The sequence below is a fragment of the Microcaecilia unicolor genome, chromosome 2 (genome assembly GCF_901765095.1).
Source record: "Microcaecilia unicolor chromosome 2, aMicUni1.1, whole genome shotgun sequence".
NCBI classification, from domain to species: domain Eukaryota; kingdom Metazoa; phylum Chordata; class Amphibia; order Gymnophiona; family Siphonopidae; genus Microcaecilia; species Microcaecilia unicolor.
In genome coordinates, this window is record NC_044032.1 from 3,209,044 (window position 1) to 3,236,349 (window position 27,306).

At 47.6% G+C, this 27,306-nt stretch overlaps 1 protein-coding gene across 1 annotated transcript in view; it reads left to right on the plus strand.

The window, feature by feature from the left end:
- The window catches only part of LOC115462754 (serine/arginine repetitive matrix protein 1-like), a gene marked incomplete in the record, with an annotated part of 263,367 nt that overhangs the window by 53,112 nt on the left and 182,949 nt on the right, over positions 1-27,306 (plus strand). Inside the window, 1 exon segment of the mRNA XM_030192734.1 lies at positions 8,319-8,377. Within this exon segment, the coding sequence (XP_030048594.1) occupies positions 8,319-8,377 (59 nt within the window).

Consider the following 27,306-nt stretch of genomic DNA (forward strand, 5'->3'; position numbering starts at 1 on the left):
TTGGCAGCCCAGGCCTGAGACTTAGGTTCAGGATCTAAAATTGACAAGAAAAGTACAGGCCTTTAGCCGAAATCTGAACTCTGAAGTTCCAGCAAGCTCTTGAGCTATTGGGACACACCATGCAGCAAAATCAGGAAGGAGCTAGGGTGCAAAACCTCATAAACGGGATACAGATGGCTCCTCAAGCCAGGTGCAAGGTCTTGCTTAATTGTGTTAAGCAAGCTAAAGATGAGAACATGTTCACGAGATAAAGCTACTCATTAACATAGCCAAACAGTGTTAACCATGACATAACATAGGTCCAATCAGATGTGCTTACTGTCATATTACCTGTATCCTGTATGAACATATAAAAGTTAGGGTACATCCTGCTTCAAGTTAGAGAGGGGCAACCTCCTCTCTCCAGGGGAAAAATGTAGCGCAAGAGAATTGGCAAATTACCTGATTGCTTTCCCATGTAGACCTTTGATTGGTAAAAGAAATCATGAAAGACTGAGTCCCAGAAAGCACCTGTTTGCAGCTGGGACACTATATTCCTATAACCAATTGATTATACATGTCAATTGTATATTCCTTAGTGTCGCAGAAATAAAAGTGATTACGAGTAGAAATATTCTGTAACAAGCTTTGGTAAGTTACAATAAGTACATAAGTAATGCCACACTGGGAAAAGACCAAGGGTCCATCGAGCCCAGCGTCCTGTCCATGACAGCGGCCAATCCAGGCCAAGGGCACCTGGTGAGCTCCCAAACGTACAAACATTCTATACATGTTATTCCTGGAATTGTGGATTTTTCCCAAATCCATTTAGTAGCGGTTTATGGACTTGTCCTTTAGGAAACTGTCTAACCCTTTTTTAAACTCTGCCAACTAACCGCCTTCACCACTTCTCCGGCAACGAATTCCAGAGTTTAATTACGCGTTGGGTGAAGAAACATTTTCTCCGATTTGTTTTAAATTTACTACACTGTAGTTTCATCACATGCCCCCTAGTCCTAGTATTTTTGGAAAGCGTGAACAGACGCTTCACATCCACCTGCTCCACTCCACTCATTATTTTATATACCTCTATCATGTCTCCCCTCAGCTGTCTCTTCTCCAAGCTGTATAGCCCTAGCCTCCTTAATCTTTCTTCATAGGGAAGTCGTCCCATCCCCACTATCATTTTAGTCGCCCTTCACTGCACCTTTTCCAATTCTACTATATCTTTCTTGAGATGCGGCGACCAGAATTGGACACAATACTCGGTAGCACCATGGAGCGATATAATGGCATTATAACATCCTTACACCTGTTTTCCATACCTTTCCTAATAATACCCAACATTCTATTCGCTTTCTTAGCCGCAGCAGCACACTGAGCAGAAGGTTTCAGTGTGTTATCGACGACGACACCCAGATCCCTTTCTTGGTCCGTAACTCCTAACGTGGAACCTTGCATGACATAGCTATAATTCGGGTTCTTTTTTCCCACATGCATCACCTTGCACTTGCTCACATTAAACGTCATCTGCCATTTAGCCACCCAGTCGCCCAGTCTCGTAAGGTCCTTCTGTAATTTTTCACAATCCTGTCGCGAGTTAACGACTTTGAATAACTTATAATCTGTATAACTAAACTATCTCTCCTTCTCCTCCTTAATATCTATATAAATAATTCTCACCTCCAATTCTGAAGCTCACTGTGTGGCAGGGAAACACTGAAGCCCTGTACTGTTCTAGGCGGTCAGCAGCACTCACTCTCACTGTGACTCATAGACCCGCCCTCAGCCACGCCCCATCCAGACATAATTCTCAACCCCAACGTTCTAATGAAGCCCGAAGCTCCACCCACTTCCGAGGTTGTGTAGACCACTATTCCCCCATGACTGTGTGCCCTGCCCTCGCGTCACAATGTTATGACGTGAAGGGCGGAGCACTGACAGTCACCCAATGGGCTGCAGTGTATCTCCGCCCTCGCATCAACACACGATGACGTCGATGGCAGGGCGGGGAAGGCAGAAGGCACACAAAACCGCGACGCGTTTGGTGTGCGCAGAGGCAGACAGCTCCGTGCCCGTGCCGTGCTTTTACAGTCCTCCCCTTCTCCCCACCACCTGATCCATCCTGGGCTCTGCACTGGTAACCTGAGCCCCGGTGGCAGGATCGGGTTCTTCTGCCTTCCAGAGCAGCTCCCGGAAAATAGGGATTTATTATTACACTCTGAACAGCTTTCCACAAGCGATCAGAACTGTTTTTAAAACTGCCATGCAACCCTATGCAACCTCGGCGAACAGCAAAGTAAATATTTGAAGGTTCACGCATGTATTTTTGGAAGCGAGGGTGCGCTGGGCGCTTTCTGAGGTGCTGTTGTTGGTGCGGGGTCATCTGTCAGTCAGCAGAATGATAACTCTATCCCTGGCTGACCCCTTGCATCCGTTACCTTCGCTCCTGTCTCCGCTTATAATGCCACTCTCTCCTCTGCTCTGGACACCCTCGCACCACCCACCTCTCGTCCCACAAGGCGTACCAATCCCCAGCCTTGGCTGACCCCTTGCATCCGTCACTTCGCTCCTGCACCCGATCTACTGAACACCTCTGGAGGAAATCTCGCACCCACTCAGATTTCCTTCACTACAAATTCATGCTATCCTCCTTCCAGTCCTCCCTATTCCTTGCCAAACAGGACTACTACACCCAATTGACCAACTCTCTCAGCTCCAGCCCTCGTCGTCTCTTCGCCACCCTTAACTCCCTCCTCAAGTGCCCTCTGCTCCCACCCCCCCTCACTTTCCCCTCAAACACTAGCCGACTACTTCCACGACAAGGTGCAAAAGATCAACCTTGAGTTCACTACCAAGCCACCTCCTCCCCTTCACCCTCCAACCCTCCCCCTCAACCAACCAGCCCTGGCCTCTTTCTCCTCCTTCCCTGATATCACCGAGGAGGAAACTCCGCCTTCTTTCCTCCTCAAAATGCACCACTTGCTCCTCTGATCCGATCCCCACCAACTTACTTAACACCATCTCTCATACTGTCATCCCCTCCATCTGCCATATCCTCAACCTCTCTCTCCACTGCAACGGTCCCCGACACCTTCAAGCAAGCGTAGTCAACCTCTCCTCAAGAAACCATCACTTGACCCTACCTGTCCCTCAACTACCGCCCCATCTCCCTCCTACCCTTCCTCTCCAAAATACTTGAACGCGCTGTTCACAGCCGCTGCCTTGATTTTCTCTCCACTCAGGCCATCCTCGATCCGCTTCAATCCGGTTTTCGCCCTCTCCACTCAACAGAAACAGCACTCTCTAAAGTCTGCAATGACCTGTTCCTTGCCAAATCCAGAGGCCACTATCCATCCTCATCCTCCTCGATCTATCCGCCGCTTTTGACACTGTCAACCATGACTTACTTCTTGCCACACTGTCCTCAGTTGGGTTCCAGGGCTCTGTCCTCTCCTGGTTCTCCTCCTATCTCTCCCATCGTACCTTCAGAGTACACTCTCATGGATCTTCCTCCACCCCATCCCGCTCTCTGTTGGAGTTCCCCAGGGATCTGTCCTTGGACCCCTTCTTTTCTCAATCTACACCTCTTCCCTAGGCTCACTGAGCTCATCTCATGGTTTCCACTATATTTATGCTGACGACACCCAGCTGTATCTCTCCACACCAGACATCACCGCGGAGACCCAGGCCAAGGTATCGGCCTGTATCTGACATTGCTGCTTGGATGTCCACCGCCACCTGAAACTGAACATGGCCAAGACCGAGCTTATCGTCTTTCCACCAAAACCCATTCTCCCTTTCCCCGCTTTCAATCTCAGTTGATAACACTCTCATCCTCCCCGTCTCATCCGTCCGCAACCTCGGAGTCATCTTCGACTCCTCCCTCTCCTCTCGGCGCACATCCAGCAGACAGCCAAGACCTGTCACTTCTTCCTCTTTAACATCAACAAAATTCGCCCCTTCCTCTCTGAGCACACCACCCGAACTCTCATCCACGCTCTCATTACCTCTCGCCTTGACTACTGCAACCTACTCCTCACTGGCCTCCCACTTAACCACCTATCCCCCCTTCAATCCATTCAGAACTCTGCTGCACATCTTATATACCACCAAAACTGGCATACTCATATCACCCCTCTCCTCAGGTCACTTCACTGGCTTCCGATCAGATACCGCATTCAGTTCAAGCTTCTACTTCTTACCTACAAATGCACTCGGTCTGCAGCCCCTCACTACCTCTACCCTCATCTCCCCTTACGTTCCCACCCATAACCTCCGCTCACAGGACAAATCCCTCCTCTCAGTACCCTTCTCCACCACCGCCAATTCCAGACTCCGCCCATTCTGCCTCGCCTCACCCTATGCCTGGAATAGACTTCCTGAGCTCCTGCGCCAAGCCCCCTCCCTACCCATCTTCAAAGCCTTACTCAAAGCCCACCTCTTCAATGTTGCTTTCGACACCTAACCTCTATACCTTCAAGTAACCTAGACTACCCCAATTTAATGACCCCTAAACTAACTGTATATTTGTCCTTTAGATTGTAAGCTCATTGAGCAGGGACTGTCTTTCTATGTTAAATTGTACAGCGCTGCGTAACCCTAGTAGCGCTTTAGAAATGTTAAATAGTAGTAGTAGTAGTAGTCCTGCACCCGATCCGCTGAACGCCTCTGGAGGAAATCTCGTACCCATTCAGACTTCCTTCACTAGAAATTCATACTATCCTCCTTCCATTCCTCCCTATTCCTTGCAAAACAGGACTATTACACCCAATTGACCAACTCTCTCAGCTCTCAAAGTGCCCCCCGCTCCCACTCCGCCTTCACTCACTCCTCAATCACTGGCTGACTACTTCCACGACAAGGTACAAAAGATCAACCTTGAGTTCACTACCAAGTCACCACCTCCTCTTCAGCCTGTAGCCCTTTCCAATAACCAACCAACTATGGCCTCTTTCTCCTCCTTTCCTGAGATCACCGAGGATGAAACCTCCCGCCTTCTTTCCTCCTCGAAATGCACCACCTGTTCCTCCGATCCCATCCCCACCAACCTACTTAACACCATCTCCCATACTGTCACCCCCTCCATCTGTCGCATCCTTAACCTTTCTCTCTCCACTGCAACTGTTCCTGACACCTTCAAGCACGCCGTAGTCACACCTCTCCTAAAAACCCATCACTTGACCCTACCTGCCCCTCCAACTACCGCCCTATCTCTCTCCTCTTCCTCTCCAAAATAGTTGAACACGCCGTTCACAGTCGCTGCCTTGATTTCTCTCCTCTCATGCCATCCTTGATCCACTTCAATCTGGTTTTCGCCCTCTACACTCGACAGAAACAGCACTCTCTAAAGTCTGCAACGACCTGCTCCTTGCCAAATCCAGAGGCCACTATTCCATCCTCATCCTCCTCGATCTATCCGCTGCGTTTGACACTGTCAATCATGATTTACTTCTTGCCACACTGTCCTCTTTTGGGTTCCAAGGCTCCGTCCTTTCCTGGTTCTCCTCTTATCTCTCCCACCGCACCTTCAGAGTACACTCTCATAGATCTTCCTCCACTCCCATCCCACTATCTGTTGGAGTTCCCCAGGGATCTGTCCTTGGACCCCTTCTCTTCTCAATCTACACCTCCTCCCTAGGCTCACTGATCTCATCTCATGGTTTCCAGTATCATCTTTATGCTGATGACACCCAGCTATATCTCTCCACACCAGACATCACCGCGGAGACCCAGGCCAAGGTTTCGGCCTGCCTATCGACATTACTGCCTGGATGTCCAACCGCCACCTGAAGCTGAACATGTCCAAAACCGAGCCCCTCGCCTTTCCACCTAAACCCACCTCTCCTCTTCCTCCACTCTCTATCTCAGTTGATAACACCCTCATCCACCCCGTCCCATCTGCCCGCAACCTCGGAGTCATCTTCGATTCTTCCTCTCCTTCTCTGCGCATATCCAACAGACTGCCAAGACCTGTCGCTTCTTCCTCTTCAACATCAGCAAAATTCGCCCTTTCCTATCTGAGCACACCTCACGAACTCTCGTCCACGTTCTCATTACCTCTCGCCTTGACTACTGCACTACTCCTCACCGGCCTCCCACTTAGCCATCTATCCCCCCTTCAATCCGTTCAGAACGCTGCTGCACGTCTTATATTCCGCCAGAACCGATATACTCATATCACCCCTCTCCTCAAGTCAGTTCACTGGCTTCCGATCAGATACCGCATACAATTCAAGATTCTCCTCCTTACCTACAAATGCACCCGGTCTGCAGCTCCTCACTACCTCTCTACCCTCATCTCCCCCTATGTTCCCGCCCGTAACCTCCGCTCACAAGACAAATCCCTCCTTTCAGTTCCCTTCTCCACCACTGCCAACTCCAGGCTCCGCTCATTCTGCCTTGCCTCACCCTATGCTTGGAACAATCTTCCTCAACCCCTACGCCAAGCCCCCTCCCTACCCATCTTCAAATCTCTGCTTAAAACTCACCTCTTCAAGGCTGCTTTCGGCACCTAACCTTTCGTGAAATATAGTATGCCCTATCAGATGAACTCTACACTTGTCTTTTGACTGTACACTTGTCTTTAGATTGTTTAGATTGACTTTAGATTGTACACCTGTCTTTTAGATTGTAAGCTCCTTGAGCAGGGACTGTCCTTCCATGTTAAATTGTACAGCGCTGTGTAACCCTAGTAGCGCTTTAGAAATGTTAAGTAGTAGTAGTAGCAGTGTGGGAAAGCTCTAGGCAAGTAAACTTTTGTTTCGTACGTGCAGGATGGTTTGATTTTTCACTGTTGAGACAGAAACCCTCGGGAACTTCATGACCCCAAAGGTTCCTGAGGTTCCAAAATGCAATCTTAGCACCGACAATCTAATTCCTTGAAGGTATGGAAAATAAGAAAATTGTACACGCAAATTATTAGCACTCTCCCTGACACTCGGAGGGAGGGAGACCCTCACACTCGGAGGGAAGGAGGGAGACCCTGACACTCGGAGAGAGGGAGGGAGACACTGAAACTCGGAGGAAGGGAGGGGACCCTGAAACTCAGAGGGATGGGGAAGGGATGGGAAGGGGATGGGGAGGGGAGGGAGGGGATGACCTTGGAACTCGGAGGGAGGGAGGGAGGGACGAGACGACCCTGGAACTCGGAGGGAGGGGGACGACCCTGGAACTCAGAGGGAGGGGAGCAACCTGGAACTCGGAGGAAGGGGAGGACCCTGGAACTTGGAGGGAGGAAAAGAGGGAGGGGGAGGGGGGCCACCCTGGAACTTGTAGGGAGGGGACAGGGACAACCCTGGAACTCGGAGGGAAGATGAACCTGGAACTTGTAGGGAGGGGACAGGGACAACCATGGAACTCGGAGGGAAGACGACCCTGGAACTGGGAGGGAGGGGACGCCCCGGGACTGGGAGGGGGGGGGGGGGGGGGGGGGGGCCCTAGCACACACTCTCATTCTCACACACACACTCTCTATCTCACACACTCTCACCCAGTCTCACTCTCTCTCTCTCTGTCAGACACACACACACTCTCACATTCACTCTCTCTCACACACTCACTCTCACACACACCCTCTCAAACAAACACACTCCGAGGAAAACCTTGCTAGCGCTCGTTTCATTTGTGTCAGAAACGGGTCTGTTTTACTAGTCTGTTAATAATCCCTTGGTTTGGTTAAAGAATAAGTGCACTGTTCTATCCAATGATGGAGTCAGATATATATATACAATCAGAGGTTCTCTCTAGTATTAGGCAGCTGAACTGCAGTACCAGACAGAACCTAGGGAACAATTAACCTCTAATTAATTCAGAAGGCATCCATACTGCAAGATTCCAGCTGCCCCACATACATTTATTGCAGATATTCTGAAAAATCAACTGGCTGGGTTTTCCGAAGGACTGTTCATTTCCTTTGTAGGTAATCCCAACATTCTATTTTATTTGGACTGCTAATCTATCTGGTTGTCTACTTGAGATCCTCTCCCCCAGCCCTCAGCCAGTAGAGGCACATGCTACCACTTTCTCTAGAACCCATCAGATGTGAATCCTAAGTCTGGCCACTTGGTATCACAATTGAGCAATAGTCAAGATGCCCTTTTGTCCAGCAGAGGCTGCAACTGTAAACTGAACTTAGGTTGTTGGCATGGCAGTGCAGAGCCCTTACCTCTGAGCCACTGGGCCATCCCTTACTTGTGGGCACATCATTGCTGAGAGCGGCATGAGTTTGTTGAAACTGCTGATATACCACTAAAATACTCTCTAAATGCTTATCACAGAAACCTCCAAATTCAAGGGGTTCTTTATCATATATCATTGATTTACATTTTTGTCTACAGATTTCACAAGAAAAGAAGTCCAAAGAAATCAGGAAAGATCCAGATCCAGTAGGACATCATACCTTATACCACAAATCTGGAAGGTGAGCAGATATAACTAAAAAGGAAGCATGGCTAGTGAAGTGAAGGATCGTACATGCTTGTAAGTCGTGGGCATCAACTAGGTAAGAATAAACGTACACGATCGGGTTTTACCGTTAATAGAAGAAAAAAACAGCAAATGAAGTAAGAGCCCCTTCCTCCCTTCTCTTTGGTGGGGGAAGTGAATGATCCAGCCTCCTTCCTTGCTTTCTTTGCCTTATTTCTAATCAATAGAAATAGAATAAAATAAAACAGAGAAAAGAAAATAAGATGATACCTTTTTTATTGGACTAACAATACATTTTTTTCCGTCTGCCAAATCGGAAAGAAGTAGAGAGATCGTGGATGCTTTCCAAAGTGCTCTGCTCAAACAGATGGTGACAGAACCCACAAGGGAGGGAGCGATGCTGGATCTGGTGCTCACAAATGGGGATAGTGTGTCAAATGTCCGAGTGTGTGCACACCTGGGAAGCAGTGACCATCAAACGGTTTGGTTTGATACAACGGCTGAAGTGGAGGGCGGGCACTCTAAACTCAAAGTCCTGGATTTCAAGCGTGCTGACTTTAGTAAAATGGGGGAATACCTGAGGAAGGAGATGATGGGCTGGGAGGACGTACATGAAGTGGAAGGGCAGTGGTCCAGGCTGAAAGAAGTAATAAATAGGGCCACAGACCTTTATGTAAGGAGAGTAAATAAAAGCAAGAGAAAAAGGAAACCGATATAGTTCTCCAAGCAAGTGGCTGAGAAAATAAAGGCTAAAGAGTTAGCGTTCCAGAAATATAGAAAATCTCAAGAAGAGGAACACGGGGAGGAATACCGGATGAAACTGAAAGAAGCCAAGAGAGAGGTACGTCTGGTGAAGGCGCAAGCGGAAGAACAAATGGCTAGAAATGTAAGGAGGGGCGACAAAAATTTCTTCAGATATATTAGTGAAAGAAGAAGGACTAAAAAGGGAATTGTGAGACTAAAAGATACAGCGAACCGCTATGTAGATAATGATGAAGAAAAAGCCAATTTGCTAAATAGATACTTTTGTTCGGTTTTCACTGAAGAAAATCCTGGAGAAGGACCGCGAGGGACTGGCAAAACTACACCTGAGAATGGAATGGATATAGTACCGTTCATGGAAGAGAGTGTGTATCAACAACTTGGAAAGCTAAAGGTGGACAAAGCCATGGGACCGGACGGGATCCACCCCAGAATTTTGAGGGAGCTCAGAGAGGTTCTGGCGGGTCCTCTTAAAGATTTGTTTAATAAATCCTTGGAGACGGGAGAGGTTCCGAGGGACTGGAGAATGGCGGAGGTGGTCCCTCTTCACAAAAGTGGTGATAGGGAAGAAGCTGGAAACTACAGGCCGGTAAGCCTCACTTCGGTTACTGGAAAAGTAATGGAAGCCATGCTGAAGGAAAGGATAGTGAATTTCCTAGAAGCCAATAAGTTGCAAAATCCGAGACAACATGGTTTTACCAGAGGGAAATCGTGCCAAACGAATCTCATTGAATTCTTTGATTGGGTAACTGGAGAATTGAATCATCGACGTGCTATAGACGTAATCTACTTAGATTTTAGCAAAGCTTTTGACACGGTTCCCCACAGGAGGCTCTTAAATAAACTAGATGGGCTGAAGATAGGTCTCAAAGTGGTGAACTGGATTAGGAACTGGTTGAAGGACAGACGACAGAGGGTGGTGGTAAATGGAGTTCGCTCGGAGGAGGGAAAGGTGAGTAGTGGAGTGCCTCAGGGATCGGTGCTGGGGCCGATTCTGTTCAATATATTTGTGAGTGACATTGCCGAAGGGTTAGAAGGTAAAGTTTGCCTATTTGCGGATGATACTAAGATTTGCAACAGAGTGGACACCCGGGAGGGAGTGGAAAGCATGAAAAGGGATTGGAGGAAGCAAGAAGAATGGTCTAAGGTTTGGCAATTAAAATTCAATGCGAAGAAATGCAAAGTGATGCATTTAGGGAGTAGAAACCCACGAGAGCCTTATGTGTTAGGTGGGGAGAGTCTGATAGGTACTGAGGGGAGAGGGATCTTGGGGTGATAGTATCCAAGGATCTGAAGGCAACGAAACAGTGTGACAAGGCGGTGGCCATAGCGAGAAGGTTGCTAGGCTGTATAGAGAGAGGTGTGATCAGCCCGTCGGCCCCGGAGGATTTTAAAGCAAAATCTCAAAATCTCTTTACGGCGTTCCGTCGCGCGAGCGATAGTACTGCGCATGTGCGCACACCTATTCCCGCTCGCCGAGCGGACACGCCCCTCAGTTATATCCAAAAGATGGAGGAGACAACTCCAAAAGGGGAAGGTGGGAGGGTTTGTGAGAATATGCAGCCTGCTGTCTTCGGAGAACACCTGTTACAGGTAAGTAACTACTCTTTCTCCAAAGACAAGCAGGCTGATATTCTCACAAGTGGGTGACCCCTGGACCTAGGTGTCATTGTTGATGATTCGTTGAAACCCTCTGCTCAGTGTGCAGCGGCAGCAAAGAAAGCAAATAGAATGTTAGGTATTATTAGGAAACAATGGAAAACAAAAGTGAGGACATTATAATGCCTTTGTATCGCTCCATGGTGCAACCGCACTTTGAATACTGTGTGTAATTCTGGTCACCGTATCTCAAAAGAGATATAGTGAAATGAGAAAATGTACAAAGAAGGGCGATGAAAATGATAAAGGGGATAGGACGACTTCCCTATGAGGGAAGGCTGAAGTGTATATGGCTCTTCTGCTTGGAAAAAACTGGCTGAGGGGAGATACGATAGAGGTCTATAAATAATGAGTGGAGTGGAATGGGTAGATGTGAATCACTCGTTTTCTCTTCCAAAAACACTAGGACTAGGGGCACACAATGAAGTTACAAAGTATTAAAAACAAATCAGAGAAAATATTCTTCACTCAATGTGTAATTAAACTCTGGAATTCTTGCCAGAGAATGTTGTAAAAGCAGTTAGGTTAGAGAGGTTTGAAAAAAGGTTTGTATAGTTTCCTAAAAGAAAACTCCATAGACCATTATTAAGATGGACTTGGAGAAAATGTATTGTACTGTTTTGGGATCTTATCAGATACTTGTAACCTGGATTGGCCACTGTTGAAAATAGGATGCTGGGTTTGATGGACTTCGATGTGTCCCACTATGGCAATACTTATGTACTTATGTAATGTGAAAAAAAATGTGATTGGAGAAAAGCGGATGTGATCCCTCAGGACAAAAATGGTGACAGAGAAGATGTGGGAAATTAAAGGCCAGTAAGCCTCACTTCAGTAATTGGAAAAGTAATGAAGGTGCTGCTGAAGGAAAAGACAGTGAACTTTCTAGAATCCAGTGGGTTGCAAGATCCAAGGCAACGTGATTTACCAAATAAAAATTGTGCCAAAGTTTTGATTTCGTTGACCTGGTAACCAGAGAACTGGATCAAGGATGTGTGCTAGATGTAGTTTATTTGGATTTTAAAGTCTTTGGCATAGTTACTACTACTACTACTACTTAACATTTCTAGAGCGCTACTAGGGTTACGCAGCACTGTACAAATTAACAAAGAAGGACGGTCCCTGCTCAAAGGAGCTTACAATCTAAAGGACAAATGTACAGTCAGTCAAATAGGGGCAGTCTAGATTTCCTGAGTAGAGGTGTAGTGGTTAGGTGCTGAAGGCGACATTGAAGAGGTGGGCTTTGAGCAATGATTTGAAGATGGGCAGGGAGGGGGCCTGGCGTATGGGCTCAGGGAGTTTGTTCCAAGCATGGGGTGAGGCGAGGCAGAAAGGGCGGAGCCTGGAGTTGGCGGTGGTGGAGAAGGGTACTGAAAGGAGTAGGAACGTAAGGGGAGATGAGGGTAGAGAGGTAAGGGGGCTGCAGATCGAGTGCATTTGTAGGTTAGTAGGAGCTTAAACTGTATGCGGTACCTGATCGGAAGCCAGTGAAGTGACTTGAGGAGAGGGTGATATGAGTATATCGGTCGAGGCGGAACATAAGACATGCAGCACAGTTCTGAATGGACTGAAGGGGGATAGATGGCTAAGTGGGAGGCCAGTGAGTAGGTTGCAGTAATCAAGGCGAGAGGTAATGAGAGAGTGGATGAGAGTTTGGGTGGTGCTCAGAGAGGAAAGGGCGAATTTTGCTAATGTTATAGAGGAAGAAGCGACAGGTCTTGGCTATCTGCTGGATATGCGCAGAGAAGGAGAGGGAGGAGTCGAAGATGACACCAAGGTTGCGGGCAGATGAGACGGGGATGATGAGGGTGTTATCAACTGAGATAGAGAGTGAAGGGAGAGGAGAAGTGGGTTTTTTAGTGGGAAGACAATAAGTTCGGTCTTGGCCATGTTCAGTTTCAGGTGGCAGTTGGGCATCCAGGCAGCAATGTTGGATAAGCAGGCCGATACTTTGGCCTGGGATTCCGCAGTGATGTCTGGTGTGGACAGATAAAGCTGGGTGTCGTCAACATAAAGATGATAGTGGAAACCATGAGATGAGATCAGGGAGCCCAGGGAAGAGGTGTAGATTGAAAAAAGAAGGGGTCCAAGGGCAGATCCCTGAGGAACCCCAACAGAGAGCGGGATAGGGGTGGAGGACGAACCATGAGAGTGTACTCTGAAGGTATGATGGAAGAGATAAGAGGAGAACCAGTAGAGGACAGAGCCCTGGAACCCAAAAGAGGACAGTGTGTCAAGTAAGTTGTGATTGACAGTGTCATAGTTCCTGATAGGAGGCTTATAAATAAACTGAACGGGTTGAAGTTAGAACCCGCAGTGGTGAACTGGATTGGAAACTGGCTGACTGATAGACAGAGGATGGTAGTAAATAGAATTCACTTGGAGAAAAGTGAGTATTGGAGTGCCTCAGGGATCAGTACTGGGGCTAATTTTATTCAATATATTTATGAGTGACATTGCTGAAGGGTTAGAAGGAAAATTAGATTTCTTTTCTTTTTTTTTGGCAGATGACATAAAGATATACAAAAGAGTGGTTACCCTGGCGGGAGTAGACAGCATGAAAAGTGATCTACCAAAATTAGAAGACTGGTCTAATATTTGGCACTTTAAATGAATGTGAAGAAATGCAGAATAATGCACTAGGGTGTAAAAATTCAAAGGACTTGTATGTGATAGGGGCGAAAGACTGATATGCGTAGATATAGAGTGATGGTATCTGAGGCTCTCATGGTGGCGAAACATTGTGACAATGTAGCCAAAGTTGGCCACCAAACCAAATCAGCAAATAGCCAGTTGTATTTATTGGCAGCCCAGGCCTGAGACTTAGGTTCAGGATCTAAAATTGACAAGAAAAGTACAGGCCTTTAGCCGAAATCTGAACTCTGAAGTTCCAGCAAGCTCTTGAGCTATTGGGACACACCATGCAGCAAAATCAGGAAGGAGCTAGGGTGCAAAAACCTCATAAACGGATACAGATGGCTCCTCAAGCCAGGTGCAAGGTCTTGCTTAAATTTGGCAAGCTAAAGATGAGAACATGTTCACGAGATAAAGCTACTCATTAACATAGCCAAACAGTGTTAACCATGACATAACATAGGTCCAATCAGATGTGCTTACTGTCATATTACCTGTATCCTGTATGAACATATAAAAGTTAGGGTACATCCTGCTTCAAGTTAGAGAGGGGCAACCCTCCTCTCTCTCCAGGGGAAACCAATGTAGCGCAAGAGAATTGGCAAATTACCTGATTGCTTTCCCATGTAGACTTTGATTGGTAAAAGAAATCATGAAAGACTGAGTCCCAGAAAGCACCTGTTTGCATCTGGGACACTATATTCCTATAACCAATTGATTATACATGCCAATTGTATATTCCTTAGTGTCGCAGAAATAAAAGTGATTACGAGTAGAAATATTCTGTAACAAGCTTTGGTAAGTTACAATAAGTACATAAGTAATGCCACACTGGGAAAAGACCAAGGGTCCATCGAGCCCAGCGTCCTGTCCACGACAGCGGCCAATCCAGGCCAAGGGCACCTGGTGAGCTTCCCAAACGTACAAACATTCTATACATGTTATTCCTGGAATTGTGGATTTTTCCCAAATCCATTTAGTAGTGGTTTATGGACTTGTCCTTTAGGAAACCGTCTAACCCTTTTTAAACTCTGCCAAGCTAACCGCCTTCACCACATTCTCCGGCAACGAATTCCAGAGTTTAATTACGCGTTGGGTGAAGAAACATTTTCTCCGATTTGTTTAAATTTACTACACTGTAGTTTCATCGCATGCCCCCTAGTCCTAGTAGTTTTGGAAAGCGTGAACAGACGCTTCACATCCACCTGCTCCACTCCACTCATTATTTTATATACCTCTATCATGTCTCCCCTCAGCTGTCTCTTCTCCAAGCTGAAAAGCCCTAGCCTCCTTAGTCTTTCTTCATAGGGAAGTCGTCCCATCCCCGCTATCATTTTAGTCACCCTTCGCTGCACCTTTTCCAATTCCACTATATCTTTCTTGAGATGCGGCGACCAGAATTGGACACAATACTCGGTCGCACCATGGAGCGATATAATGGCATTATAACATCCTCACACCTGTTTTCCATACCTTTCCTAATAATACCCAACATTCTATTCGCTTTCCGATCTGCAGCAGCACACTGAGCAGAAGGTTTCAGTGTATTATCGATGACGACACCCAGATCCCTTTCTTGGTCCGTAACTCCTAACGTGGAACCTTGCATGACGTAGCTATAATTCGGGTTCTTTTTTCCCACATGCATCACCTTGCAGTTGCTCACATTAAACGTCATCTGCCATTTAGCCGCCCAGTCGCCCAGTCTCGTAAGATCCTTCTGTAATTTTTCACAATCCTGTCGCGAGTTAACGACTTTGAATAACTTATAATCTGTATAACTAAACTATCTCTCCTTCTCCCCTTAATATCTATATAAATAACTCTCACCTCTAATTCTGAAGCTCACTGTGTGGCAGGGAAGCACTGAAGCCCTGTACTGTTCTAGGCGGTCAGCAGTGCTCACTCTCACTGTGACTCATAGACCCGCCCTCAGCCACGCCCCATCCAGACATAATTCTCAACCCCAACGTTCTAATGAAGCGCGAAGCTCCACCCACTTCCGAGGTTGTGTAGACCACTGTTCCCCATGACTGTGTGCCCTGCCTCGAGTCACAATGTTATGACGTGAAGGGCGGAGCACTGACAGTCACCCAATGGGCTGCAGTGTATCTCCGCCCTTGCGTCAACACACGATGATGTCGATGGCAGGGCGGGGAAGGCAGAAGGCACACAAAACCGCGACAGCGTTTGGTGTGCGCAGAGGCAGACAGCTCCGTGCCCGTGTCCGTAGCTTTTACAGTCCTCCCCTTCTCCCCACCACCTGATCCATCCTGGCTCTGCACTGGTAACCTGAGCCCAGTGGCAGGATCGGGTTCTTCTGCCTTCCAGAGCAACTCCCGGAAAATAGGGATTTATTATTACACTCTGAACAGCTTCCACAAGCGATCAGACCTGCTTTTAAAACTGCCATGCAACCCTATGCAACCTCGGCGAACAGCAAAGTAAAATATTTGAAGGTTCACGCAGTATTTTGGAAGCGAGGGTGCGCTGGGCGCTTTTCTGAGGTGCTGTTGTTGGTGCGGGGTCATCTGTCAGTCAGCAGAATGATAACTCTATCCCTGGCTGACCCCTTGCATCCGTTACCTTCGCTCCTGTCTCCGCTTATAATGCCACTCTCTCCTCTGCTCTGGACACCCTCGCACCACCCACCTCTCGTCCCACAAGGCGTACCAATCCCCAGCCTTGGCTGACCCCTTGCATCCCGTCAACCTTCGCTCCTGCACCCGATCTACTGAACGCCTCTGGAGGAAATCTCGCACCCCACTCAGATTTCCTTCACTACAAATTCATGCTATCCTCCTTCCAGCCTCCCTATATCCTTGCCAAACAGGACTACTACACCCAATTGAACCAACTCTCTCAGCTCCAGCCCTCGTCGTCTCTTCGCCACCTTAACTCCTCCCTCACAGTGCCCTCTGCTCCCACCCACCCCCTCACTTTCCCCTCAACACTAGCCGACTACTTCACGACACAAGGTGCAAAAGATCAACCTTGAGTTCACTACCAGCCACCTCCTCCCCTTCGCCCTCAACCCTCCCCCTCAACCAACCAGCCTGGCCTCTTTCTCCTCCTTCCCTGATATCACCGAGGAGGAAACTGCCCCCTTCTTTCCTCCTCAAAATGCACCACTTGCTCCTCTGATCCGATCCCCACCAACTTACTTAACACCATCTCTCATACTGTCATCCCCTCCATCTGCCATATCCTCAACCGCTCTCTCTCCACTGCAACGGTCCCCGACACCTTCAAGCAAGCTGTAGTCACACCTCTCCTCAAGAAACCATCACTTGACCCTACCTGTCCCTTCAACTACCGCCCCATCTCCCTCCTACCCTTCCTCTCCAAAATACTTGAACGCGCTGTTCACAGCCGCTGCCTTGATTTTCTCTCCACTCAGGCCATCCTCGATCCGCTTCAATCCGGTTTTCGCCCTCTCCACTCAACAGAAACAGCACTCTCTAAAGTCTGCAATGACCTGTTCCTTGCCAAATCCAGAGGCCACTATCCATCCTCATCTCCTCGATCTATCCGCCGCTTTTGACACTGTCAACCATGACTTACTTCTTGCCACACTGTCCTCAGTTGGGTTCCAGGGCTCTGTCCTCTCCTGGTTCTCCTCCTATCTCTCCCATCGTACCTTCAGAGTACACTCTCATGGATCTTCCTCCACCCCCATCCCGCTCTCTGTTGGAGTTCCCCAGGGATCTGTCCTTGGACCCCTTCTTTCTCAATCTACACCTCTTCCCTAGGCTCACTGAGCTCATCTCATGGTTTCCACTATCATATTTATGCTGACGACACCCAGCTGTATCTCTCCACACCAGACATCACCGCGGAGACCCAGGCCAAGGTATCGGCCTGCTTATCTGACATTGCTGCTTGGATGTCCAGCCGCCACCTGAAACTGAACATGGCCAAGACCGAGCTTATCGTCTTTCCACCAAAACCCACTTCCCCTCTTTCCCCGCTTTCAATCTCAGTTGATAACACTCTCATCCTCCCCGTCTCATCCGTCCGCAACCTCGGAGTCATCTTCGACTCCTCCCTCTCCTTCTCGGCGCACATCCAGCAGACAGCCAAGACCTGTCACTTCTTCCTCTTTAACATCAACAAAATTCGCCCCTTCCTCTCTGAGCACACCACCCGAACTCTCATCCACGCTCTCCTCCTCTCGCCTTGACTACTGCAACCTACTCCTCACTGGCCTCCCACTTAACCACCTATCCCCCCTTCAATCCATTCAGAACTCTGCTGCACATCTTATATACCGCCAAAACTGCATACTCATATCACCCCTCTCCTCAGGTCACTTCACTGGCTTCCGATCAGATACCGCATTCAGTTCAAGCTTCTACTTCTTACCTACAAATGCACTCGGTCTGCAGCCCCTCACTACCTCTCTACCCTCATCTCCCCTTACGTTCCCACCCATAACCTCCGCTCACAGGACAAATCCCTCCTCTCAGTACCCTTCTCCCCACCGCCAATTCCAGACTCCGCCCATTCTGCCTCGCCTCACCCTATGCCTGGAATAGACTTCCTGAGCTCCTGCGCCAAGCCCCTCCCTACCCATCTTCAAAGCCTTACTCAAAGCCCACCTCTTCAATGTTGCTTTCGACACCTAACCTCTATACCTTCAAGTAACCTAGACTACCCCAATTTAATGACCCCTAAACTAACTGTATATTTGTCCTTTAGATTGTAAGCTCATTGAGCAGGGACTGTCTTTCTATGTTAAATTGTACAGCGCTGCGTAACCCTAGTAGCGCTTTAGAAATGTTAAATAGTAGTAGTAGTAGTAGTCCTGCACCCGATCCGCTGAACGCCTCTGGAGGAAATCTCGTACCCATTCAGACTTCCTTCACTAGAAATTCATACTATCCTCCTTCCATTCCTCCCTATTCCTTGCAAAACAGGACTATTACACCCAATTGACCAACTCTCTCAGCTCTCAAAGTGCCCCCCGCTCCCACTCCGCCTTCACTCACTCCTCAATCACTGGCTGACTACTTCCACGACAAGGTACAAAAGATCAACCTTGAGTTCACTACCAAGTCACCACCTCCTCTTCAGCCTGTAGCCCTTTCCAATAACCAACCAACTATGGCCTCTTTCTCCTCCTTTCCTGAGATCACCGAGGATGAAACCTCCCGCCTTCTTTCCTCCTCGAAATGCACCACCTGTTCCTCCGATCCCATCCCCACCAACCTACTTAACACCATCTCCCATACTGTCACCCCTCCATCTGTCGCATCCTTAACCTTTCTCTCTCCACTGCAACTGTTCCTGACACCTTCAAGCACGCCGTAGTCACACCTCTCCTAAAAAACCCATCACTTGACCCTACCTGCCCCTCCAACTACCGCCCTATCTCTCTCCTCCTCTTCCTCTCCAAAATAGTTGAACACGCCGTTCACAGTCGCTGCCTTGATTTTCTCTCCTCTCATGCCATCCTTGATCCACTTCAATCTGGTTTTCGCCCTCTACACTCGACAGAAACAGCACTCTCTAAAGTCTGCAACGACCTGCTCCTTGCCAAATCCAGAGGCCACTATTCCATCCTCATCCTCCTCGATCTATCCGCTGCGTTTGACACTGTCAATCATTTACTTCTTGCCACACTGTCCTCTTTTGGGTTCCAAGGCTCCGTCCTTTCCTGGTTCTCCTCTTATCTCTCCCACCGCACCTTCAGAGTACACTCTCATAGATCTTCCTCCACTCCCATCCCACTATCTGTTGGAGTTCCCCAGGGATCTGTCCTTGGACCCCTTCTCTCTCAATCTACACCTCCTCCCTAGGCTCATGATCTCATCTCATGGTTTCCAGTATCATCTTTTGATGATGACACCCAGCTATATCTCTCCACACCAGACATCACCGCGGAGACCCAGGCCAAGGTTTCGGCCTGCCTATCGACATTACTGCCTGGATGTCCAACCGCCACCGACCAGCTGAACATGTCCAAAACCGAGCCCCTCGCCTTTCCACCTAAACCCACCTCTCCTCTTCCTCCACTCTCTATCTCAGTTGATAACACCCTCATCCACCCCGTCCCATCTGCCCGCAACCTCGGAGTCATCTTCGATTCTTCCCTCTCCTTCTCTGCGCATATCCAACAGACTGCCAAGACCTGTCGCTTCTTCCTCTTCAACATCAGCAAAATTCGCCCTTTCCTATCTGAGCACACCTCACGAACTCTCGTCCACGTTCTCATTACCTCTCGCCTTGACTACTGCAACTTACTCCTCACCGGCCTCCCACTTAGCCATCTATCCCCCCTTCAATCCGTTCAGAACGCTGCTGCACGTCTTATATTCCGCCAGAACCGATATACTCATATCACCCCTCTCCTCAAGTCAGTTCACTGGCTTCCGATCAGATACCGCATACAATTCAAGATTCTCCTCCTTACCTACAAATGCACCCGGTCTGCAGCTCCTCACTACCTCTCTACCCTCATCTCCCCCTATGTTCCCGCCCGTAACCTCCGCTCACAAGACAAATCCCTCCTTTCAGTTCCCTTCTCCACCACTGCCAACTCCAGGCTCCGCTCATTCTGCCTTGCCTCACCCTATGCTTGGAACAATTCCTCAACCCCTACGCCAAGCCCCTCCCTACCCATCTTCAAATCTCTGCTTAAAACTCACCTCTTCAAGGCTGCTTTCGGCACCTAACCTTTCGTGAAATATAGTATGCCCTATCAGATGAACTCACACTTGTCTTTTGACTGTACACTTGTCTTTAGATTGTTTAGATTGACTTTAGATTGTACACCTGTCTTTTAGATTGTAAGCTCCTTGAGCAGGGACTGTCCTTCCATGTTAAATTGTACAGCGCTGTGTAACCCTAGTAGCGCTTTAGAAATGTTAAGTAGTAGTAGTAGCAGTGTGGGAAAGCTCTAGGCAAGTAAACTTTTGTTTCGTACGTGCAGGATGGTTTGATTTTTCACTGTTGAGACAGAAACCCTCGGGAACTTCATGACCCCAAAGGTTCCTGAGGTTCCAAAATGCAATCTTAGCACCGACAATCTAATTCCTTGAAGGTATGGAAAATAAGAAAATTGTACACGCAAATTATTAGCACTCTCCCTGACACTCGGAGGGAGGGAGACCCTCACACTCGGAGGGAAGGAGGGAGACCCTGACACTCGGAGAGAGGGAGGGAGACACTGAAACTCGGAGGAAGGGAGGGGACCCTGAAACTCAGAGGGATGGGGAAGGGATGGGAAGGGGATGGGGAGGGGAGGGGAGGGGATGACCTTGGAACTCGGAGGGAGGGAGGGAGGGACGAGACGACCCTGGAACTCGGAGGGAGGGGGACGACCCTGGAACGCAGAGGGAGGGGAGAAACCTGGAACTCGGAGGAAGGGGAGGACCCTGGAACTTGGAGGGAGGAAAAGAGGGAGGGGGAGGGGGGCCACCCTGGAACTTGTAGGGAGGGGACAGGGACAACCCTGGAACTCGGAGGGAAGATGAACCTGGAACTTGTAGGGAGGGGACAGGGACAACCATGGAACTCGGAGGGAAGACGACCCTGGAACTGGGAGGGAGGGGACGCCCGGGACTGGGAGGGAGGGAGGGAGGGAGGGGGGGCCCTAGCACACACTCTCATTCTCACACACACTCTCTATCTCTCACCACATCACCCAGTCTCACTCTCTCTCTCTCTGTCAGACACACACACTCTCACATTCACTCTCTCTCACACACTCACTCTCACACACACCCTCTCAAACAAACACACTCCGAGGAAAACCTTGCTAGCGCTCGTTTCATTTGTGTCAGAAACGGGTCTGTTTACTAGTCTGTTAATAATCCCTTGGTTTGGTTAAAGAATAAGTGCACTGTTCTATCCAATGATGGAGTCAGATATATATATCAATCAGAGGTTCTCTCTAGTATTAGGCAGCTGAACTGCAGTACCAGACAGAACCTAGGGAACAATTAACCTCTAATTAATTCAGAAGGCATCCATACTGCAAGATTCCAGCTGCCCCACATACATTTATTGCAGATATTCTGAAAAATCAACTGGCTGGGTTTTCCGAAGGACTGTTCATTTCCTTTGTAGGTAATCCCAACATTCTATTTTATTTGGACTGCTAATCTATCTGGTTGTCTACTTGAGATCCTCTCCCCCAGCCCTCAGCCAGTAGAGGCACATGCTACCACTTTCTCTAGAACCCATCAGATGTGAATCCTAAGTCTGGCCACTTGGTATCACAATTGAGCAATAGTCAAGATGCCCTTTTGTCCAGCAGAGGCTGCAACTGTAAACTGAACTTAGGTTGTTGGCATGGCAGTGCAGAGCCCTTACCTCTGAGCCACTGGGCCATCCCTTACTTGTGGGCACATCATTGCTGAGAGCGGCATGAGTTTGTTGAAACTGCTGATATACCACTAAATACTCTCTAAATGCTTATCACAGAAACCTCCAAATTCAAGGGGTTCTTTATCATATATCATTGATTTACATTTTTGTCTACAGATTTCACAAGAAAAGAAGTCCAAAGAAATCAGGAAAGATCCAGATCCAGTAGGACATCATACCCTTATACCACAAATCTGGAAGGTGAGCAGATATAACTAAAAAGGAAGCATGGCTAGTGAAGTGAAGGATCGTACATGCTTGTAAGTCGTGGGCATCAACTAGGTAAGAATAAACGTACACGATCGGGTTTTACCGTTAATAGAAGAAAAAAACAGCAAATGAAGTAAGAGCCCCTTCCTCCCTTCTCTTTGGTGGGGGAAGTGAATGATCCAGCCTCCTTCCTTGCTTTCTTTGCCTTATTTCTAATCAATAGAAATAGAATAAAATAAAACAGAGAAAAGAAAATAAGATGATACCTTTTTATTGGACTAACAATACATTTTTTTTCCGTCTGCCAAATCGGAAAGAAGTAGAGAGATCGTGGATGCTTTCCAAAGTGCTCTGCTCAAACAGATGGTGACAGAACCCACAAGGGAGGGAGCGATGCTGGATCTGGTGCTCACAAATGGGGGGGATAGTGTGTCAAATGTCCGAGTGTGTGCACACCTGGGAAGCAGTGACCATCAAACGGTTTGGTTTGATACAACGGCTGAAGTGGAGGGCGGGCACTCTAAACTCAAAGTCCTGGATTTCAAGCGTGCTGACTTTAGTAAAATGGGGGAATACCTGAGGAAGGAGATGATGGGCTGGGAGGACGTACATGAAGTGGAAGGGCAGTGGTCCAGGCTGAAAGAAGTAATAAATAGGGCCACAGACCTTTATGTAAGGAGAGTAAATAAAAGCAAGAGAAAAAGGAAACCGATATAGTTCTCCAAGCAAGTGGCTGAGAAAATAAAGGCTAAAGAGTTAGCGTTCCAGAAATATAGAAAATCTCAAGAAGAGGAACACGGGGAGGAATACCGGATGAAACTGAAAGAAGCCAAGAGAGAGGTACGTCTGGTGAAGGCGCAAGCGGAAGAACAAATGGCTAGAAATGTAAGGAGGGGCGACAAAAATTTCTTCAGATATATTAGTGAAAGAAGAAGGACTAAAAGGGAATTGTGAGACTAAAAGATACAGCGAACCGCTATGTAGATAATGATGAAGAAAAAGCCAATTTGCTAAATAGATACTTTTGTTCGGTTTTCACTGAAGAAAATCCTGGAGAAGGACCGCGAGGGACTGGCAAAACTACACCTGAGAATGGAATGGATATAGTACCGTTCATGGAAGAGAGTGTGTATCAACAACTTGGAAAGCTAAAGGTGGACAAAGCCATGGGACCGGACGGGATCCACCCCAGAATTTTGAGGGAGCTCAGAGAGGTTCTGGCGGGTCCTCTTAAAGATTTGTTTAAAAATCCTTGGAGACGGGAGAGGTTCCGAGGGACTGGAGAATGGCGGAGGTGGTCCCTCTTCACAAAAGTGGTGATAGGGAAGAAGCTGGAAACTACAGGCCGGTAAGCCTCACTTCGGTTACTGGAAAAGTAATGGAAGCCATGCTGAAGGAAAGGATAGTGAATTTCCTAGAAGCCAATAAGTTGCAAAATCCGAGACAACATGGTTTTACCAGAGGGAAATCGTGCCAAACGAATCTCATTGAATTCTTTGATTGGGTAACTGGAGAATTGAATCATCGACGTGCTATAGACGTAATCTACTTAGATTTTAGCAAAGCTTTTGACACGGTTCCCCACAGGAGGCTCTTAAATAAACTAGATGGGCTGAAGATAGGTCTCAAAGTGGTGAACTGGATTAGGAACTGGTTGAAGGACAGACGACAGAGGGTGGTGGTAAATGGAGTTCGCTCGGAGGAGGGAAAGGTGAGTAGTGGAGTGCCTCAGGGATCGGTGCTGGGGCCGATTCTGTTCAATATATTTGTGAGTGACATTGCCGAAGGGTTAGAAGGTAAAGTTTGCCTATTTGCGGATGATACTAAGATTTGCAACAGAGTGGACACCCGGGAGGGAGTGGAAAGCATGAAAAGGGATTGGAGGAAGCAAGAAGAATGGTCTAAGGTTTGGCAATTAAAATTCAATGCGAAGAAATGCAAAGTGATGCATTTAGGGAGTAGAAACCCACGAGAGCCTTATGTGTTAGGTGGGGAGAGTCTGATAGGTACTGAGGGGGAGAGGGATCTTGGGGTGATAGTATCCAAGGATCTGAAGGCAACGAAACAGTGTGACAAGGCGGTGGCCATAGCGAGAAGGTTGCTAGGCTGTATAGAGAGAGGTGTGATCAGCCACGTCGGCCCCGGAGGATTTTAAAGCAAAATCTCAAAATCTCTTTACGGCGTTCCGTCGCGCGAGCGATAGTACTGCGCATGTGCGCACACCTATTCCCGCTCGCCGAGCGGACACGCCCCTCAGTTATATCCAAAAGATGGAGGAGACAACTCCAAAAGGGGAAGGTGGGAGGGTTTGTGAGAATATGCAGCCTGCTGTCTTCGGAGAACACCTGTTACAGGTAAGTAACTACTCTTTCTCCAAAGACAAGCAGGCTGATATTCTCACAAGTGGGTGACCCCTGGACCTAGGTGTCATTGTTGATGATTCGTTGAAACCCTCTGCTCAGTGTGCAGCGGCAGCAAAGAAAGCAAATAGAATGTTAGGTATTATTAGGAAACAAATGGAAAACAAAAGTGAGGACATTATAATGCCTTTGTATCGCTCCATGGTGCAACCGCACTTTGAATACTGTGTGTAATTCTGGTCACCGTATCTCAAAAGAGATATAGTGAAATGAGAAAATGTACAAAGAAGGGCGATGAAAATGATAAAGGGGATAGGACGACTTCCCTATGAGGGAAGGCTGAAGTGTATATGGCTCTTCTGCTTGGAAAAAAACTGGCTGAGGGGAGATACGATAGAGGTCTATAAAATAATGAGTGGAGTGGAATGGGTAGATGTGAATCACTCGTTTTCTCTTTCCAAAAACACTAGGACTAGGGGGCACACAATGAAGTTACAAAGTAGTAAATTTAAAACAAATCAGAGAAAATATTTCTTCACTCAATGTGTAATTAAACTCTGGAATTCTTTGCCAGAGAATGTTGTAAAAGCAGTTAGGTTAGAGAGGTTTGAAAAAAGGTTTGTATAGTTTCCTAAAAGAAAACTCCATAGACCATTATTAAGATGGACTTGGAGAAAATGTATTGTACTGTTTTGGGATCTTATCAGATACTTGTAACCTGGATTGGCCACTGTTGAAAATAGGATGCTGGGTTTGATGGACTTCGATGTGTCCCACTATGGCAATACTTATGTACTTATGTAATGTGAAAAAAAAATGTGATTGGAGAAAAGCGGATGTGATCCCTCAGGACAAAAATGGTGACAGAGAAGATGTGGGAAATTAAAGGCCAGTAAGCCTCACTTCAGTAATTGGAAAAGTAATGAAGGTGCTGCTGAAGGAAAAGACAGTGAACTTTCTAGAATCCAGTGGGTTGCAAGATCCAAGGCAATGTGATTTTACCAAATAAAAATTGTGCCAAAGTTTTGATTTCGTTGACCTGGTAACCAGAGAACTGGATCAAGGATGTGTGCTAGATGTAGTTTATTTGGATTTCAGTAAAGTCTTTGGCATAGTTACTACTACTACTACTACTTAACATTTCTAGAGCGCTACTAGGGTTACGCAGCACTGTACAAATTAACAAAGAAGGACGGTCCCTGCTCAAAGGAGCTTACAATCTAAAGGACAAATGTACAGTCAGTCAAATAGGGGCAGTCTAGATTTCCTGAGTAGAGGTGTAGTGGTTAGGTGCCGAAGGCGACATTGAAGAGGTGGGCTTTGAGCAATGATTTGAAGATGGGCAGGGAGGGGGCCTGGCGTATGGGCTCAGGGAGTTTGTTCCAAGCATGGGGTGAGGCGAGGCAGAAAGGGCGGAGCCTGGAGTTGGCGGTGGTGGAGAAGGGTACTGAAAGGAGTAGGAACGTAAGGGGAGATGAGGGTAGAGAGGTAAGGAAGGGCTGCAGATCGAGTGCATTTGTAGGTTAGTAGGAGAAGCTTAAACTGTATGCGGTACCTGATCGGAAGCCAGTGAAGTGACTTGAGGAGAGGGTGATATGAGTATATCGGTCGAGGCGGAACATAAGACATGCAGCACAGTTCTGAATGGACTGAAGGGGGGATAGATGGCTAAGTGGGAGGCCAGTGAGTAGGTTGCAGTAATCAAGGCGAGAGGTAATGAGAGAGTGGATGAGAGTGTGGGTGGTGTGCTCAGAGAGGAAAGGGCGAATTTTGCTAATGTTATAGAGGAAGAAGCGACAGGTCTTGGCTATCTGCTGGATATGCGCAGAGAAGGAGAGGGAGGAGTCGAAGATGACACCAAGGTTGCGGGCAGATGAGACGGGGATGATGAGGGTGTTATCAACTGAGATAGAGAGTGAAGGGAGAGGAGAAGTGGGTTTTTTAGTGGGAAGACAATAAGTTCGGTCTTGGCCATGTTCAGTTTCAGGTGGCAGTTGGGCATCCAGGCAGCAATGTTGGATAAGCAGGCCGATACTTTGGCCTGGGATTCCGCAGTGATGTCTGGTGTGGACAGATAAAGCTGGGTGTCGTCAACATAAAGATGATAGTGGAAACCATGAGATGAGATCAGGGAGCCCAGGGAAGAGGTGTAGATTGAAAAAGAAGGGGTCCAAGGGCAGATCCCTGAGGAACCCCAAAGAGCGGGATAGGGGTGGAGGACGAACCATGAGAGTGTACTCTGAAGGTATGATGGAAGAGATAAGAGGAGAACCAGTAGAGGACAGAGCCCTGGAACCCAAAAGAGGACAGTGTGTCAAGAAGTAAGTTGTGATTGACAGTGTCATAGTTCCTGATAGGAGGCTTATAAATAAACTGAACGGGTTGAAGTTAGAACCCGCAGTGGTGAACTGGATTGGAACTGGCTGACTGATAGACAGAGGATGGTAGTAAATAGAATTCACTTGGAGAAAAGTGAGTATTGGAGTGCCTCAGGGATCAGTACTGGGGCTAATTTTATTCAATATATTTATGAGTGACATTGCTGAAGGGTTAGAAGGAAAATTAGATTTCTTTTCTTTTTTTTTGGCAGATGACATAAAGATATACAAAAGAGTGATTACCCTGGCGGGAGTAGACAGCATGAAAAGTGATCTACCAAAATTAGAAGACTGGTCTAATATTGGCACTTTAAATGAATGTGGAAGAAATGCAGAATAATGCACTAGGGTGTAAAAATTCAAAGGACTTGTATGTGATAGGGGCGAAAGACTGATATGCGTAGATATAGATGATGGTATCTGAGGCTCATGGTGGCGAAAACATGTGAATGTAGCCAAAGTTGGGCCACCAACAAATCAGCAAATAGCCAGTTGTATTTATTGGCAGCCCAGGCTGAGACTTA